The sequence below is a fragment of the Monodon monoceros genome, unplaced genomic scaffold (genome assembly GCF_005190385.1).
Source record: "Monodon monoceros isolate NGI ecotype Baffin Bay Population unplaced genomic scaffold, NGI_Narwhal_1 Super_Scaffold_12, whole genome shotgun sequence".
NCBI classification, from domain to species: domain Eukaryota; kingdom Metazoa; phylum Chordata; class Mammalia; order Artiodactyla; family Monodontidae; genus Monodon; species Monodon monoceros.
The window spans coordinates 13417880-13435178 of NW_021703768.1; the positions used below are offsets into that span (position 1 = coordinate 13417880).

Below are 17299 nucleotides of genomic sequence, written 5' to 3' on the forward strand. Positions count from 1 at the left end.
TTTGCTGATGGGGCTTTTAGGGGGTGAGGGTAGAGGGTGGTTGGTATCACAGCATCCAATAGAAGTACCAGTGTTTGATTTATGTTACCTTAATGTTTGGGGGAAATACCTCTGTGTAACCAGAATCATCCTTGATTGTTTTCTCTTGTTTCTGGGTCCAGTGTTCTCTGGCTTCACTAAACACAAAATGATCACTTAGCGCACCTAACGGCGTTTTATGTCCTCACGTGCTGATTTCACTACGTCTATTCAGTGTTTCCTGAGATAATTTACAAAAAAAGTTTAAAGATATTTTACATGGGCTTTGCTGACTCCTTACATGTCTTATCAGCATAAATCAACAGGATATCAAAGTTCACCAGGAAGTTGCTTGTGTTCAGAGCCCAAAGCACCTGGGAGTGAGAGCAGACGCTGAAATCAGAAAACCGAGCGGCCACGAATGTCACGGCCTCGTTTTGTCCACACGTCTCATCGTGATTATTGTTGGGAGGGTCTGGACCACACATCTGACCATTACATACTGTAATGTACCCACCGGATAAGAAGAAAAACGCTCCCCTACTGCTTCTGTCTTTAAGCTGAGATGAATAAAAGTGATTTTTAAAAAAGCCACAGAGTCATAAAATACAGTTCCTGGAAATCTATGAATTGATCCCCACTGGGTTATCTTGAATATTGTGTGGAATGATTCCTGACTGCCTTCTCCCTCTGATAAATCTGCTTTTGCATCAGAAAACCCTCGGAGTGGAGCCTGTGAACCACATCCTCGATGTGAGGCTGGGGTCTGGCAGGCAGCATGGGGAATGTGCAGGACCCACGGGCCAATCAAGACTCTTCTGCAGGAGCTGGGGGAGAACACGGTTGTCTTCTGCCTGGTTCCCAAACCCCTTCAGGTGGTGGCTCTGCACCTGTTCTTTATAGAACACAGTTGTGTACTGACAGGTGGCGCTGAAACTAAGTAGTTTTTATGGTTTTGTGCCAAATCAGATACTACTGTTGATGCAGGAAGCAGCAGAAGGGATCAAGGTTTTGAGACAATTTGGGGGTATAAATAAAACTGGATAAAATACTAGCAACTTAATTTGTTCCTTGAAAATTGCGAACATGTTTCGGCTTTTCAGTGCTCGTGATGGTGGTTCTGCAGGGCTGGGGTGAAGTGCATTGGACCGTTCAACTAATGGAAAGCAGAATAAAACCAAAACGCAAAACAACCTAAATAGAACACCGGTACTTCTATGATGCCAACAACCACCCCCCCCCCTCAAAAAAAAGCCCCATCAGCACGGACATAGTTAAGCACATAAATTTGGGGACAGTGCTGACCTGCACGAACAATATTTCTAAGCAAACCCTACACTCAGATTCTCACCTGGAGAAGCTGGAAACACAAGAATACAAATGTGTTATGGAAACAGTAAGTGGAGAATTTAAAAAGGAAGCAGATCAGTTGATTAGTAATCCATGTGGCCTTAAATGACAAGAGGACTCTGTTCTTTCAGAAACATTAGTGTATGAGTTTGCTAGGGCTGCTGTAACAAAGTACCACAAACCGGGCAGCCTAACAATTTATTGTCTCAGAGTCCTGGAGTGACAACAAAATCAAGGTGTGGGCAGGGCCATGCTCCCTCTGAAGGCGCCAGGGAAGAATCTGCTCCAGGCCTCCCGGTTTCCGGCAGCATCACTCCAGTCTCCACGTGCCGCCCCCCAACCCCCTGTGTGCGTGTCTGTGTCCACACCCCCCCTCCTCTAAGAGCACCAGTCAGACTGGATAAGGCGTCCACCTGACTCACCCACCAGGACCTCATCAGAACCCTATTTCCAAATAAGGCCTCATTCTGAGGCACTGGGGCTAGAATGTCAATATAGGAATTTGGGGTGGACATAATTCACCCCATAATCATCAGAATAGAAGATTCGGGGTCGAGTGCAGAGTCACGCTTCCCCTTTTTACCACGCATTGACATCAAAAGGCAAGGCTCAGGGTGGATCCAGAGTAAACACCTATTTTAATTCTTTTTTTAAAAGAAATAGATCCTTAAGTAGTAACAGCCACTGGCCTCAAATACCCTTGCATCCTATTGTGTGAAGCACTGTGGTTGAATGGCAAGTCTCCCTTCTCTCTCTACCTTAAATGACGGCAACACAAACACACACACCCACACACACACACGCACCACCGCCACTGCTGCCACTGGGGCCATCACCACGCAGCCTCCATTTGCTGAAGCTGAGGGAGGCCAGTAGGACACAGCCTGGAGACCCTGGCACAGTCCCATGACCTCAGCATAATTCGAATCTGGGGTCATGAAGCCCACCCTGGAGCAGCCTGTTAAGAATCACTCTTCACGAGTCCCTCCCATCAGGCAACTTCCACAAGCCTCTTAGATAGCCTCATCCACCAGACGACAGACGGCAGAAGCAAGAAGAACTACAATCCTGCAGCCTGTGGAAGAAAAACCACATTCACAGAAAGACAGACAAGATGAAAAGGCAGAGGGTTACGAACCAGATGAAGGGAAAAGATAAAACGCCAGGAAAACAACTATATGAAGTGGAGATAGGCAACCTTCCAGAAAAAGAATTCAGAATAATAATAGTGAAGATGATCCAGGACCTCAGAAAAAGAATGGAGGCAAAGCTCGAGAAGATGCAAGAAACGTTTAACAAAGACCTAGAAGAATTAAAGAACAAACAAGCAGAGATGAACAATACAATGAATGAAATGAAAACTACACTAGAAGGAATCAATAGCAGAATAAGTGAGGCAGAAGAATGGATAAGTGACCTGGAAGACAGAATGGTGAAATTCACTGCTGCGGAATAGAATAAAGGAAAAAGAATGAAAAGAAATGAAGGGAGCCTAAGAGACCTCTGTGACAACATTAAACGCAACAACATTCGCGTTATAGGGGTCCCAGAAGCAGAAGAGAGAGAGAAAGGACCCGAGAAAATATTTGAAGAGATTATAGTCGAAAACTTCCCTAACATGGGAAAGGAAATACCCACCCAAGTTCAGGAAGCCCAGCAAGTCCCATACAGGATAAACCCAAGGAGAAACACGCTGAGACACATAGTAATCAAATTGGCAAAAGTTAAAGACAAAGAAAAATTATTGAAAGCAGCAAGTGAAAATGACAAATAACATACAAGGGAACTCCCATAAGGATAATAGCTGATTTCTCAGGAGAAACTCTAGAAGCCAGAAGGGAGTGGCATGATATACTTAAAGTGATGAAAGGGAAGAACCTACAACCAAAATTACTCTCTGGCAAGGACCTCATTCAGATTTGATGGTGAAATCAAAAGCTTTATAGACAAGCAAAAGCTAAGAGAACTCAGCACCACCAAACCAGTTCTACAACAAATGCTAAAGGAACTTCTCTAAGTGAGAAACACAAGAGAAGAAAAGGACCTACAAAAACAAACCCAAAACAACTAAGAAAATGGTCCTAGGAGCATACATATCGATAATTACCTTAAACGTGAATGGATTAAATGCTCCAACCAAAAGACACAGGCTTGCTGAATGGATACAAAAACAAGACCCATATATATGCTGTCTACAAGAGACCCACTTCAAACCTAGGGACACATACAGACTGACAGGGAGGGGGTGGAAAAAGATATTCCATGCAAATGGAAATCAAAAGAAAGCTGGAGTAGCATTACTCATATCAGATAAAATAGACTTTAAAATAAAGAATGTTACAAGAGACAAGGAAGGACACTACATAATGATCAAGGGATTAATCCAAGAAGAATATGACAATTATAAATATATATGCACCCAACATAGGAGCACCACAATACATAAAGCAACTGCTAACAGCTCTAAAAGAGGAAATCGACAGTAACACAATAATAGTGGGGGACTTTAACACCTCACTTACACCAATGGACAGATCATCCAAACAGAAAACTAATAAGGAAACACAAGCTTTAAATGACACAACAGACCAGATAGATTTAATTGATATTTATAGGACATTCCATCCAAAAACAGCAGATTACACTTTCTTCTCAAGTGTGCATGGAACATTCTCCAGGAGAGATCACATCTTGGGTCACAAATCAAGCCTCCGTTAATTTAAGAAAATTGAAATCGTATCAAGCATCTTTTCTGACCACAATGCTATGAGATTAGAAATGAATTACAGGGAAAAAAACGTAAAAAACACAAACACATGGAGGCTAAACAATACGTTACTAAATATCCAAGAGATCACTAAAGAAATCAAAGAGGAAATCAAAAAAAAACCTAGAGCCAAAGGACAATGAAAACACGACGATCCAAAACCTATGGGAGGCAGCAAAAGCAGTTCTAAGAGGGAAGTTTATAGCTATACAATCCTACCTCAAGAAACAAGAAAAATCTCAAATAAACAATCTAATGTTACAGCTAAGAAACCAGAGGAAGAAGAACAAACAAAACCCAAAGTTAGCAGAAGGAAAGAAATCATAAGGATCAGAGAAGAAATAAATGAAATAGAAACAAAGAAAACAATAGCAAAGATCAATAAAACTAAAAGCTGGTTCTTTGAGAAGATAAACAAAATCGATACACTATTAGCCAGACTCATCAAGAAAAAGAGGGAGAGGACTCAAATCAATAAAATTAGAAATGAAAAAGGAGAGGTTACAACAGACACTGCAGAAATACAAAGCATCCTGAGAGACTACTACAAGCAACTCTATGTCAATAAAATGGACAACCTGGAAGAAATGGATAAATTCTTAGACAGGTATAATCTTCCAAGAATGAACCAGGAAGAAATAGAAAATACGAACAGACCAATCACAAGTAATGAAATTGAAACTGTGATTAAAAATCTTCCCACAAACAAACGTCCAGGACCTGACAGCTTCACAGGTGAAATCTATCAAACATTTAGAGAAGAGATAACACCCATCCTTCTCAAACTCTTCCAAAAAATTGCAGAGGAAGGAACACTCCCAAACTCATTCTATGAGGCCACCATCACCCTGATACCAAGACCAGACAAAGATACTACAAAAAAAGGAAATTACAGACCAATATCACTGATGAATATAGATGCAAAAATCCTCAACAAAATACTAGCAAACAGAATCCAACAACATATTAAAAGAATCATACACCACGATCAAGTGGGATTTATCCCAGTGATGCAAGGATTCTTCAATATATGCAAATCAGTCAATGTGATACACCATATTTACAAACTGAAGAAGAAAAACCATATGATCATCTCAATAGATGCAGAAAAAGCTTTTGACAAAATTCAACACCCATTTATGATAAAAACTCTCCAGAAAGTGGGCATAGAGGGAACCTACCTCAACATAATAAAGGCCATATATGACAAACCTATAGCAAACATTATTCTCAATGGTGAAAAACTGAAAGCGTTTCCTCTAAGATCAGGTACAAGACAAGGATGTCCACTCTCATTGCTATTATTCAACATAGTTTTGGAAGTTCTAGCCTCGGCAATCAGAGAAGAAAAAGAAATAAAAGGAATCCAAATTGGAAAAGAAGAAGTAAAACTGTCACTGTTTGCAGATGACATGATACTATACATAGAGAATCCTAAAGATGCCACCAGAAAACTACTAGAGCTAATCAATGAATTTGGTAAAGTTGCAGGATACAAAATTAATGCCCAAAAATCTCCTGCATTCCTATACACTAATGATGAAAAATCTGAAAGAGAAATTAAGGAAACACTCCCATCTACCACTGCAACAAAAAGAATAAAACACCTAGGAATAAACCTACCTAGGGAGACAAAAGACCTGTATGCAGAAAACTGTAAGACACTGATGAAAGAAATTAAAGGTGATACCAACAAACGGATAGATATACCATGTTCTTGGATTGGAAGAACCAATATTGTGAAAATGACTATACTACCCAAAGCAATCTACAGATTCAATGCAATCCCTATCAAATTACCAATGGCATTTTTTACAGAACTAGAACAAAAAATCTTAAAATTTGTATGGAGACACAAAAGACCCCGAATAGCGAAAGCAGTCTTGAGGGAAAAAAAACAGAGCTAGACGAATCAGACTTCCTGACTTCAGACTATACCACAAAGCTACAGTAATCAAGACAATATGGTACTGGCACAAAAACAGAACTATAGATCAATGGAACAGGATAGAAAGCCCAGAGGTAAACCCACGCACCTATGCTCAACTAATCTATGACAAAGGAAAGGATATACAATGGAGAAAAGACAGTCTCTTCAATAAGTGGTGCTGGGAAAACTGGACAGCTACATGTAAAAGAATGAAATTAGAACACTCCCTAACACCATACACAAAAAAACTCAAAATGGATGACAGACCTAAATGTAAGACCGGGCACTATAAAACTCTTAGAGGAAAACATAGGAAGAACACTCTTTGACATAAATCACAGCAAGATCTTTTTTGATCCACCTCCTACAGTAATGGAAATAAAAACAAAAATAAACAAATGGGACCCAATGAAACCTCAAAGCTTTTGCACAGCAAAGGAAGCCATAAACAAGATGAAAGGAGAACCCTCAGAATGGGAGAAAATATTTGCAAACGAATCAATGGACAAAGGATTAATCTCCAAAATATATAAACAGCTCATGCAGCTCAATATTAAAAAAAAAACAACAACCCAGGGCTTTCCTGGTGGCGCAGTGGTTGAGAGTCCGCCTGCCGATGCAGGGGACACGGGTTTGTGCCCCGGTCCAGGAAGATCCCACATGGCACGGAGTGGCTGGGCCCGTGAGCCATGGCCACTGAGCCTGCGCGTCCAGAGCCTGTGCTCCGCAACAGGAGAGGCTACAACAGTGAGAGGTCCGCGTACCGCAAACAAACAAAAAACCCCAAACAATAAAAAAAAAAACAACCCAATCCATAAATGGGCAGAAGACCTAAATAGACATTTCTCCATAGAAGACATACAGATGGCCAAGAAGCACATGAAAAGCTGCTCAACATCACTAATTAGTAGAGAAATGCAAATCAGAACTACAATGAGGTATCACCTCACACCAGTTAGAATGGGCATCATCAGAAAATCTACAAACAACAAATGCTGGAGAGGGTGTGGAGGAAAGGGAGCACTCTTGCACTGTTGGTGGGAATGTAAATTGATACAGCCACTATGGAGAACAGTATGGAGGTTCCTTAAAGAACTACAAATAGAACTACCATATGACCCAGCAATCCCACTACTGGGCATGTACCCAGAGAAAACCATAATTCAAAAAGAGTCATGCACCCCAATGTTCACTGCAGCACTATTTACAATAGCCAGGACATGGAAGCAACCTAAATGCCCGTCATCAGATGAATGGATAAAGAAGATGTGGTACAAATATACAATGGACTATTACTCAGCCATAAAAAGGAACGAAATCGGGTCATTTGTAGAGACGTGGATGCATCTAGAGACTGTCATACAGATTGAAGTGAGTCAGAAAGAGGAAAACAAATATCATATATTACCGCATATATGTGGAACCTAGAAAATGGTACAGATGAACCGGTTCGCAGGGTAGTAATTGAGACACAGAAGTAGAGAAAAAACGTATGGACACCAAGGGGGGGAAGCGGCGGGGGGTGTGGGTGGTGGTGTGATGAACTGGGAGATTGGGATTGACATGTATACAGTGATGTGTATAAAATGGATGACTAATAAGAAAATAAATAAATAAACATTAAAAAAAAAAAGAATCCCTCTTCACACCTGCCATCCTGAAACAGTCCAGTTCACCCAAAATCAACCTGTGAAAATAGCCTATTTGGCCAACCAACAATTTGTCACAGTTACTGGTTTTTTAGAAACCTGCCTCTTTTAAAGTTTTCTGAAGTTTACAGCAATATGTCTTAGAAGGATTGGCAGGGCCATGGGGGGCTGTGAAGGCTCTAGGGGTCTCTGGGGCCTTCCCTCCTCCCCACTGTCTACTGTACCCACCTCTGTCATTCTGCTCCATTTCCTCTGACTCTCCACCTCTCCCTTCTTTCCCGACCCCACGGTCTCTCTCCGTTTCTCCTTCTGACCTGCACCCTCCATCTCTCTGGCATTGTCTCTCCCATCTCCTGCTCTTTGCACTTGCCCTCCTGCCCCTCCGGGTTCGGCATCCGGGGGGGTGCTCGGTGTGACCGTGTAGGCTGTTCGCTGCACAAAGCTGCCCTGCTGGCTCCGCCTACCAGCATCCATCTGGATGGACTCCCACTTCCATCTTGTAAAAAAGGGGGTTGGGAAGGCCTCAGCAGCAGCCCAGCCTGTGCTTTGCAAGGATTCTTCCCCACCGCTCTGGCCCCAGAGGGGCCCCCTCTCTTGGCAACAGCTCCCCCAAACTAGAGCAGTGGGGGGCTTAAGAAAACACCAAATGTTTAAAAAATGCCATTGTGAAGTCAAAATGGAAACTGGTTAACTAAAATCATCTAAAGCTGTTAAAACTTCCCCACTTAATATGATTTGCTACGAACTTTAAAAAAATTAAAGTTAAAAAATTAGAAAACTATTAAAAAATTAAAATTAAAAAAATTAAAAAAACAAACAAACACATGTTTGGGGTAAGTTGGCAAGTCTGATAAATTTAGCAAGCCCATCCATTGGCTTCAGCAAACTGGCCTAACATCCCAGAATATGGAGGTCTGTTGCCTTTTGAGGATGCTCCTCTGCACCAAAAAGGCTGTTGAAAAGACATATCCTACCTTGGTTCACGGTTACTATCTTACCCCCAAATCTGGAATCCAAGAGGGAATCATGGTAAGTCCCAAGGGGTTTACAAGTGGCCATGTTTCTGTAAGTTTAGCATTACCAGTTCTTCTCCCTAAGAGGAAGGAACGATGTTCCTGCTTCCTTATATCACAAGCTCGTTTCCACCACCCTCTGTCTGTGCTCACCACGATTGTCTACTAGAGAAACGCAGCCTTTCAGGACACACTAATTATCATGGGGCTTTATAGTCAGTCACATAAGCAATGGAGACCATGGCTCTACCAGAAGGTTCAGGGCAAAACTGGTTGTTTGCTTCTGACCCCAACACCGTCTGCAGCCTTATTCTTTGTGGTCCTGCCTTCTCCTGTGCAGCTCTGATGGCTGGTCTGTGGTGCTTTCTCCTGTGTGTGGCCACTACACCACAAGCTCCCACCAAGCAGCATACCATCTGAAGCTGCTCTTCCAAATCGATTTAAACTGTACGTATTTTTGAACTGCGTGTTCCTTTGCCCCTAACAGCGGCGTGTCAGTCTGCAGTCACCTTGCTAACCCTGGTTTGCATCGTGCCCACTCCTTTGTTGCTATTGAGGGGATTAATTTTTATCTGATGGCTCTACCATGTTGAAGCTAATCTTCTGGATCAACTAAAGCTCCCCCTGTCCTCATTCGCATCAGATGGTCTAAAGAAATCAATGAGCACTTCACTAAGCATTCCTAAAGGCAGCTCTGAAGGCAGGAAAGCAAGATGCTACTTGAGAAATACTTCTATCTTCCTACTCTACTCGCTTCCTAAATCCACTTCCTCTTCCAACTGGGCAGAAGGCATTTGCTGCTTTTCTTGAAGCCCACTGGATCAGACAGACTCCTGGATAAGAAAATGAGGGAAGAACCAACTTTTAGAGTTGGATAGATACTCTAAATTTAAATGGAAAATCTATACTAGGGAATAAACACATACATGCATTGTAGCATTCTGAAATATTAGTCTCTTACTAACTGTCGAAAGTATCTTTCACAGGCAAACGAAGATGTTGAACCCAAAGTGTCAGGGCCTGAAGAGTGAACCCATTCTGACTGCAAGATGAGTTTTTGCTAGAGACAGTACACCTGTTCGTTTGAAAAGCAAGTAGCATCACTGGGTCATTAAGTGTCTGCAGGATCTGTGGGGTCAGCTCTTCTCAAAGTCCCAGGGAGAAGAGCTATTTATGCCCAAAGGATCAGAGCTCAGGAAAGTGCTCTAATCCTAGGCGACGCATAGAAAGCTGTGGAACCATCAGAAGGCTCGTACTTTGTACACCATATCATCCACTGGAATATACATGATGTGCTGATCTTAAGTGCTCTGCTACGTTAATTTCCTGACACTGAGAAGTTTCAAAATTAAAAAAGGGGAAATAGACTTGAGAGTAAAGGGCATCTTCAAAGCTTTAAAAATAGGATAACCTGAGTATAAATGAGGAGGTTGTTGCTCATGAGGGGTGGGTGCCATCGGTGCCTTTCTGATCCTTATCTCACAGGTAAGTATTAGTTGATTCATGTATTTGTGTTCTGCTTACTGTGCCCCTTCTGTGTCAGGCAGGATGCTAAGCCCTGGGGATAAGAGGTGACTAAGCCACAGACCCTGCCTAGGGAAGTTCAGAGCCTCCAAGGAATCACAGATGTGAAGAATGAATAAATACTGTAAAAAGGTGTATGCTTTATAGCGACAGTGAAACGCTGAATTTAGGGGGGAAAAGCCCTAACATTTTTTTCTGTGTATCTTTTAATGGCAATTCCTCTAGCCAAGATGTTGGACCGACTGATTGAATCGTTATAAGGATAATGTATGTGAGACACACCATAAGCTGCAAACTCAGATACTGCTGTTTTTAGTGTTGAAGAAACCACCGCTTCAAGCATGCCAGCAAGTGCCTCAGTCCAGAGCCTCAGGGCCAGATATCTGTTCCTGCCTGTTGGAAACAGCACAATACAGAGGAAAGGGCCCCAGAGAATGAGCTGGGAAGTCTGGCTTCCAGCTGGCGTTGTTACAGGCGGAACTCGGAGATACTGCAGGTTTGGGTCCAGAGCACTGCAGTAAAGTGAATATCACGATAAAGCAAGGAAAAAAACTTAAGTTTTATTATTTACAGGTATACCTTGGAGATATTTCAGGTTCAGTTTCAGGCCACCACCATAAAGCGCAGGTTGCAACAAAGCGAGTCACATGAATTTTTTGGTTTCCCAGTGCATATAAAAGTTATGTTTACACTATACTGTAGTCTCTTAAGTGTACAATATAGCGTTATGTCTAGAGAACAAGTGTACATGCCTTAATTTAAAAATACTTCATTGCTAAAAGATGCTAACCATCATCTGACAACTCAGGGTTGCCACAAACCTTCAACTGGTAAAAAAGAAAATGCATTATCTGGGAAGTGCAATAAAGCGAGGTCTGCCAGTCTGTACTGGTCTGTCCTGGGGCAAGTCACTTATCCTCTTATCCTCTCTGGGTCATTTCCTTTACTAAAAAATCATGGGATTTGATCAGTTCATCTCCAAGTTCCTTTCCAACACAGGATTCTGAGTCTCTGTTTCTACGGTGACAAATCTACCCTGAGATAGATCTGTAACTTCTAGTTACAGATGGTAGGATTAGACTAATTGAATTTATTAAGTAAATAAAACCTCTACATGGGAAATCAAAGCATTTTTCTAGATCTTACTTGGTTATCATTTCAAAATACACTTGTTGCTCTTGTTTGAGAAGTACAGGTTATTGCCCGTGAACTGAAGGAGGAAAGGCATATCCTTAAACCCAGTCTGGTAAAGTTCGCCACTGGACTCAAGCACAGCTGCGGGAGGAGGCTTAAATGCAGAGATAGGAGACCCGGCCGGACTCTGGATAGCAGAGCGAGCAATGACCGAAAGCTCCCAACTCTCGGCGTCGGACGAGGTCGCAGTCACAGGGCCTGGCACCCGAAACCAGCTGAGCTCTCAACTCCCGGTCACTTAACACAGTCTCCAAAAGCTGAGGTCTGTTCCTGGGACAGAAATCTTCTCTGTTTTTTCCCCAAATACTCTTTTGAACGGTTTCAAGGTTGTGCAGTGTTTCGCTAATATTTTAGGGAACTATGGAAAAACTTGCCCACCACAGGGAGAAATAATGCAGCCAGGAGAGCAGGGTTGCCGGGGGCAACCTGACTCAGGCAGGCATGCCACCAGAGATCCCCCCCACCCCGGGGACGTGGCCTGGAATAGGCTTCTGACACCCCCCTTGCAGTTTCCCAGTTTCAGGAGGGAAGGACTGGAGGGAAGGGCTGGGCTGGAGTGACGGGACAGCTGAGAATGCAAGGTCATGACTCAGTGTCAGAGGTGTTAGGTGATGGGCTATATATCTTGTGTTGCCCTTGATACAATCTATTCAGGTGTTGGATCGATGGATCAAATATTAAGCTGTGGGTTTTGAAAAAAAAAATCCATAAAAGGCTTAAAATGTGTGTCGGGCTTGATTTCAAAGGACCACTATGAGGGCTTATCTAGCTAAGTGGTTCTTGTGATAATGGCCAGAGGGACCACGGTCAGTGTGTTCCTGTCATCACCATGTCCCCAAACCTCTTATTGCCGTACGTCCTCCTTATCAGTCATTTATGATGGAACTGCACACACCCAGGCATTTCTGCTACATTCTTACGTTGTACTATAAAAACGGAGAACCGCTACAGGACTTAATAGGACACATGTAGTCACAACAACAAACAAGGAACTGAGTTCAAAAGACCCCTATTTCTTTTTATCCTCTTCTCGTCTCCATCTTTAGAACCCAAAAGGCACAGTCTACGATGTGAAGTTGATTATAAATGTTATTTTCTTACGACTGTTGATAAATGTCATCAACAACCTTAAATTATACACCATGTGCTTTGGATTATAGAGCATGTAGGAATCTTTTCCATGTTTTTTTGAACGTTATGTCTCTTACATTTGAATTACCCAGGGGAGTTGATAAAGGAAGGATGTGTGCTGTTTATTTAAGGCTGTGCAGAGTCACTGACAGGCCCTGCCAACAGTGAGGTGTTATCCACACTTGTTCACACCCGTATCCCTGAAGATGGCACAGGGCTTGGGATCCAGTAGGTGCTTGACAAGCAAGTGTTGAATGATAAATAAATGGGGAGGATATATCAGCGTAAACGTATGAGGAAAGGCACTTTTACCAGCGAAACAAACACCACCAATTAAATTTGGAAAAGGGACAGAGATGGTTATAGAGTTGACTCTGGGTATTTAAAAATGGGCTGGAAATTATTAGTAAGAGTATTAAAAATGAAAGGCAAAGCCTGCCTCTCTTCAGCACGTAAGAAGCCCTTAGAAACGCCAGAAGTTGACCCTCTATTCTTAGACTCAACGGCCTCCTTGAACGACGATCGCTCATATTTTGAGATGAAAATGTCTCGAAGAGATTGTTATCTAATCTAGCACAACATCGTATTATGGACTACTGGAACTCTCCCTTGAAAATGGCGATTACCCCCATTTCCAAAAACTAACACAGGTCGGGGCGGGGATGGGTCTCTCCTTACCGTCAGCGACAAGGCCATGCAGACGAACGTGAACTTCTTGATGTGTGCTGCAGTGACTGCGTTGCTTGTGCTCACCAGCTTATTGCTGGGGTTATTCTAGGGGGGCAAGAAAAGGCTCCAGGTTATCCTTGGCTGACCACACGTGCATCTTACAGAGCATCTCATTTCTGTTGTATTTGATGCGTCTAAAGTGTAGATGTCAAGTGACAGCTTGGCAGACAGCTGTCACTCTGAGTCTCTCTCAGACAGCTGTCATGTTTCTGGACATGAATGCTAACCAGAGGGGGTTCTGGACTGAACGCCTGGCAGTGTCTCCTGAATGAGTCCCCTCTCCTGGGCGCTGGGTGCCCACCCAGCTAGTCCAGGGCCCCAGCCCATCCTGCAGTTCCCGACTGCCCTGGAGCTCTGCAGGCAGGCGTGGCATCTGGGCCCGTATTTGAGGGCACATGTCAAGGCCCTGTGAGGTGTGCGTTGGCTCTCCGAGATAAAGGACTGTGTGTCTCACCCATCTGTTTATTTTATTTTATTTTTTAAAGACCTTTTTTTTGATGTGGACCATTTTTTTAAAGTCGTTATTGAATCTGTTACAATATTGCTTCTTTTTTTTATGTTTTGGTTTTTTGGCGGCGAGGCATGTGGGATCTTAGCTCCCCGACCAGGGATTGAACCCGTACCCCCTGCACTGGAAGGTGAAGTCTTAACCACTGGACCACCAGGGAAGTCCCTCACCCATCTCTTCAGCTCCTGCAACTTAGCACCATCTTTCTTGAGTAGAGAAGATGTTCAAACAGGCTTTATTAGATTGAAATGTAAGCAAATGATGCAGACGGCCCAGAGGTCCTCTGACACGTGCCCGAGGGATTGCTGGGGCCATCCCAGGGTCACTGCTAGGCGTGCCCGTCACCCAATCTAAACGAGCGTCCGGCCCTCAGCCTTGAAAGGCAGCAGAGGAAAAACAACGCCAGCCTCCTTACGGATCCCATTAGTCCCAGAGCCGACTCACAAGAACTAATAAGAACCTCCTGTATAAAAAAATAAATAAAATAAAATTCAAAAAAAGAAAAGAACAAACGGCGAGCCCCTGGCTCCCATATCCAGCCCAATGAGAGACACACAAGCAGAGGTGTTACAGGTCCCACTTGCAAAGGAGCTTTTGATGTTTGCTTCCCTTCAGAGGCTGAGGCAATCTCTCGAATCCCTTCCCCTTTATGCCACCTCTGGAGGGGTTGACATTTTCTTAACTCCGGTCTCTAAAGCACATCTGCTTTTCTGAAAAACAGACTGTGCACAGTGCAAATCACAGCAGGTAGGATATCTCTCCATCTCCTCTCCCCCAAGGATCTGCGAGGGTGGTGCCCCGGTGGCCTGGGCGAGAAGGAGGCCAGGCCGGGAAGAATTAGGAACCTCCAAATGCACACGCCACCCTTGGTGGCAGCCACGGGCCCCAGCTCCTTCAGGTGTGCTTTTATTTTTAAAATAGAAAATATTTCTGCAAGTACAGTTGGAATGAACTAGCACACATCATTAGATTAGCATCTGTGTCTCACCTTGTTTGCCCCATCTGCTCTTTCGCAGAAACATAGTCTTTTGCATATAATAACTGAACATTAGAGAGAATTTGGATGAGTGGAAAACTCTCCCAGCTCACTGTGTAGCTAGAAACAGCAGGAGTTATGCGAGAAATTTTAAATCTCTTATTCTGGAACGCACAAGGGGGCTAAGGATTTCAACTGTCAGTGCAGCAGATTCTGGAAGTCCACACAGAGGTGTCTTAAGATTCGGGTGAATAGACGGCATTCATGGGAATGGCTTGGAGTAGCGCAGTGGAATGCATGGCAACAATGGGGGAGGTTTCAAAAGGGTTCTGAGTAACTCCAGCATCTGGCTAGAGGTACGCTCCTCAAAAGAATTTTTTTGTTTTTAGGAATAAAGACAGACCTACTAGAGAATGGACTTGAAGATATGGGGAGGGGGAAGGGTAAGCTGTGACAAAGCGAGAGAGTGGCATGGACATATATACACTACCAAATGTAAAATAGATAGCTAGTGGGAAGCAGCCTCATTGCACAGGGAGATCAGCTCAGTGCTTTGTGACCACCTAGAGGGGTGGGATAGAGAGGGTGGGAGGGAAATGCAAAAGGGAGGAGATATGGGGATATATGTATGTGTATAGCTGATTCACCTTGTTTTAAAGCAGAAACTAACATACCATTGTAAAGCAATTCTACCCCAATAAAGATGTAAAAAAAAAAAAAAAAAAGAATTTTTTTGTAATGCCTACCTCTGTGATGGTGAATAAAACAATGCTTATCTTGGACACTCTTAGTGAAACTGTATAGCGCTGCATTGTTAGGTTTTACTATTTCAAGGTAGCCAAAAACAATTTCAGATGAGACGCTCACAGCCACGAGGTTCTAACACTTTAGAACCTGCTACTGAGTTTTATTATATAATCTTATATTCCAAGAGCTAGACATTTAGCAAGATGACTTATATCCATTTTGGTTTCTGAGGAGTTACTTCTATACACATGTTCCTTGACATGAAAACACTGATTTCTATCAATGGAGTGGATTAAACCCACTCAAACACAGCTCTCTCCTGCAAATGACTCAGGCCTTCGGAAGTCCACTCTCAAAGGCCTAGGAAGCAGGAATCAAAAGAATTTTTTCGGAAAGGCTCTGCATCCTAACGTTGTGAATGAATGTTGGCAATCAGTGGAGGGTCCAGCTTATAGTTTACTGGGGAAGTTGCACACCCAGTAAAGAGTTCTGGGCAATAGCCTACCCTCTCTCACGTTAAGCTGCGTGGGGGCCATCCCTGAAGCACTTGGAGGTGAGTTGCTATTTGTGGGTGATTGACTATAGGTGTGGGAATAGAGGCAGGTAATCAGCTGGGGACCCTGGTGAAGAGGCTTCCTCTCCTCACCTCCTAGGGCTCTTTATGGGATCACATGAAATGATATCAGCAATGGCTCTGACCTAGTTCTATAGAAATTCAAGGCCAAACAGTTGCTATTAAGAGTACCAGTGGCAGGTTCTGTGCTTCTTTCCTATTTTTTATTTTAAAACATTGTACACTATCTTGCTGGGGGTCTGTTTTTCTACTTCTTTGTTTCAGGATACAAGTCTACAGGTTCAAATAATTAAGCTTTAATGAAATAGGCATTTCTCAAATGATCTGCACGCAGGTCAGTCCTGACCTGGCCTCAGGTTACAGGTCTGAAGGCTTATGCGCCTTCCTGGGCTGTGTCAGCAGCTGTGGAAGGACACAGTGGCCGTCACCAGAAGCTTCCAGCTGGAATAACTGCGCTGCATCCCAACCAACCTGGACCCATGGCTGCTGCGTGGACAACTTCGGCATGCGGGTAACCCAGCACCCCGCAAGAGAGCCCTAAGCTTATGAACTTAAGCACACAACTTCCTGTACCTTCACATCTGCTATAAAGTATCAGTTTAACTAAAAAACAACAAAAGAGAAATGAAATCCAATATACTAAAATTTTTTGAGAGTATAATTTCCCTTTTGCAAATAATTTCTTGACAGGAATAACCTTGAAGTGAGTATCGGTTTGCAGAGGCATCATGGGAGCGGCATCAAGGCAAGTGTAAATTCGCCTCTGTTATTTTCTGAGTTTCCTCCGCCAGCCCCAAAGCCTCATTAATCTTGCAGAGCGAGGTGAGATTGGAAACATCACTGCGTCCGTCAACGGCGATCCCTGTCTATCAAACGCTAATTTTAAAGAGTGTGTTTCAGAAACCACGGCGCACGGGGTTCTCACCTTGTCAAAAGCAGGGTAGACAGCACGGATTTCCGTCAACCAGCCATATGGCATGTGACCCACGGGGTATGTGGCTGTCAAAATTGCCACGGCCTGCAAGAGGAAGAGCCGGCAGTTAGCAGGGCATCCGCAGAGCCTGTGTCCAGCCACTCCCTGCCGTCTGCCACGTGGCAGAGCAAGCCATCTCGGGTGTGGTCCCCACTGACAGGTCACTCCACCCTGGGTGACAGCAGGAGGAAGGGGCAGGTGCTCCCCTGCATCCCG

The 17299-nt window shown here is 43.5% G+C and overlaps 1 protein-coding gene across 1 annotated transcript in view; it reads right to left on the minus strand.

The window, feature by feature from the left end:
* Window positions 1–17299, minus strand: part of ANKH (ANKH inorganic pyrophosphate transport regulator) — a 137275-nt gene that overhangs the window by 18404 nt on the left and 101572 nt on the right. Inside the window, exons 7-8 of the mRNA XM_029217531.1 lie at window positions 17036–17128; window positions 13255–13350 (exon numbers count right to left, since the gene is read on the minus strand). Of these exons, the coding sequence (XP_029073364.1) occupies window positions 13255–13350; window positions 17036–17128 (189 nt within the window). The remainder of the gene's footprint in view (window positions 1–13254; window positions 13351–17035; window positions 17129–17299) is intronic.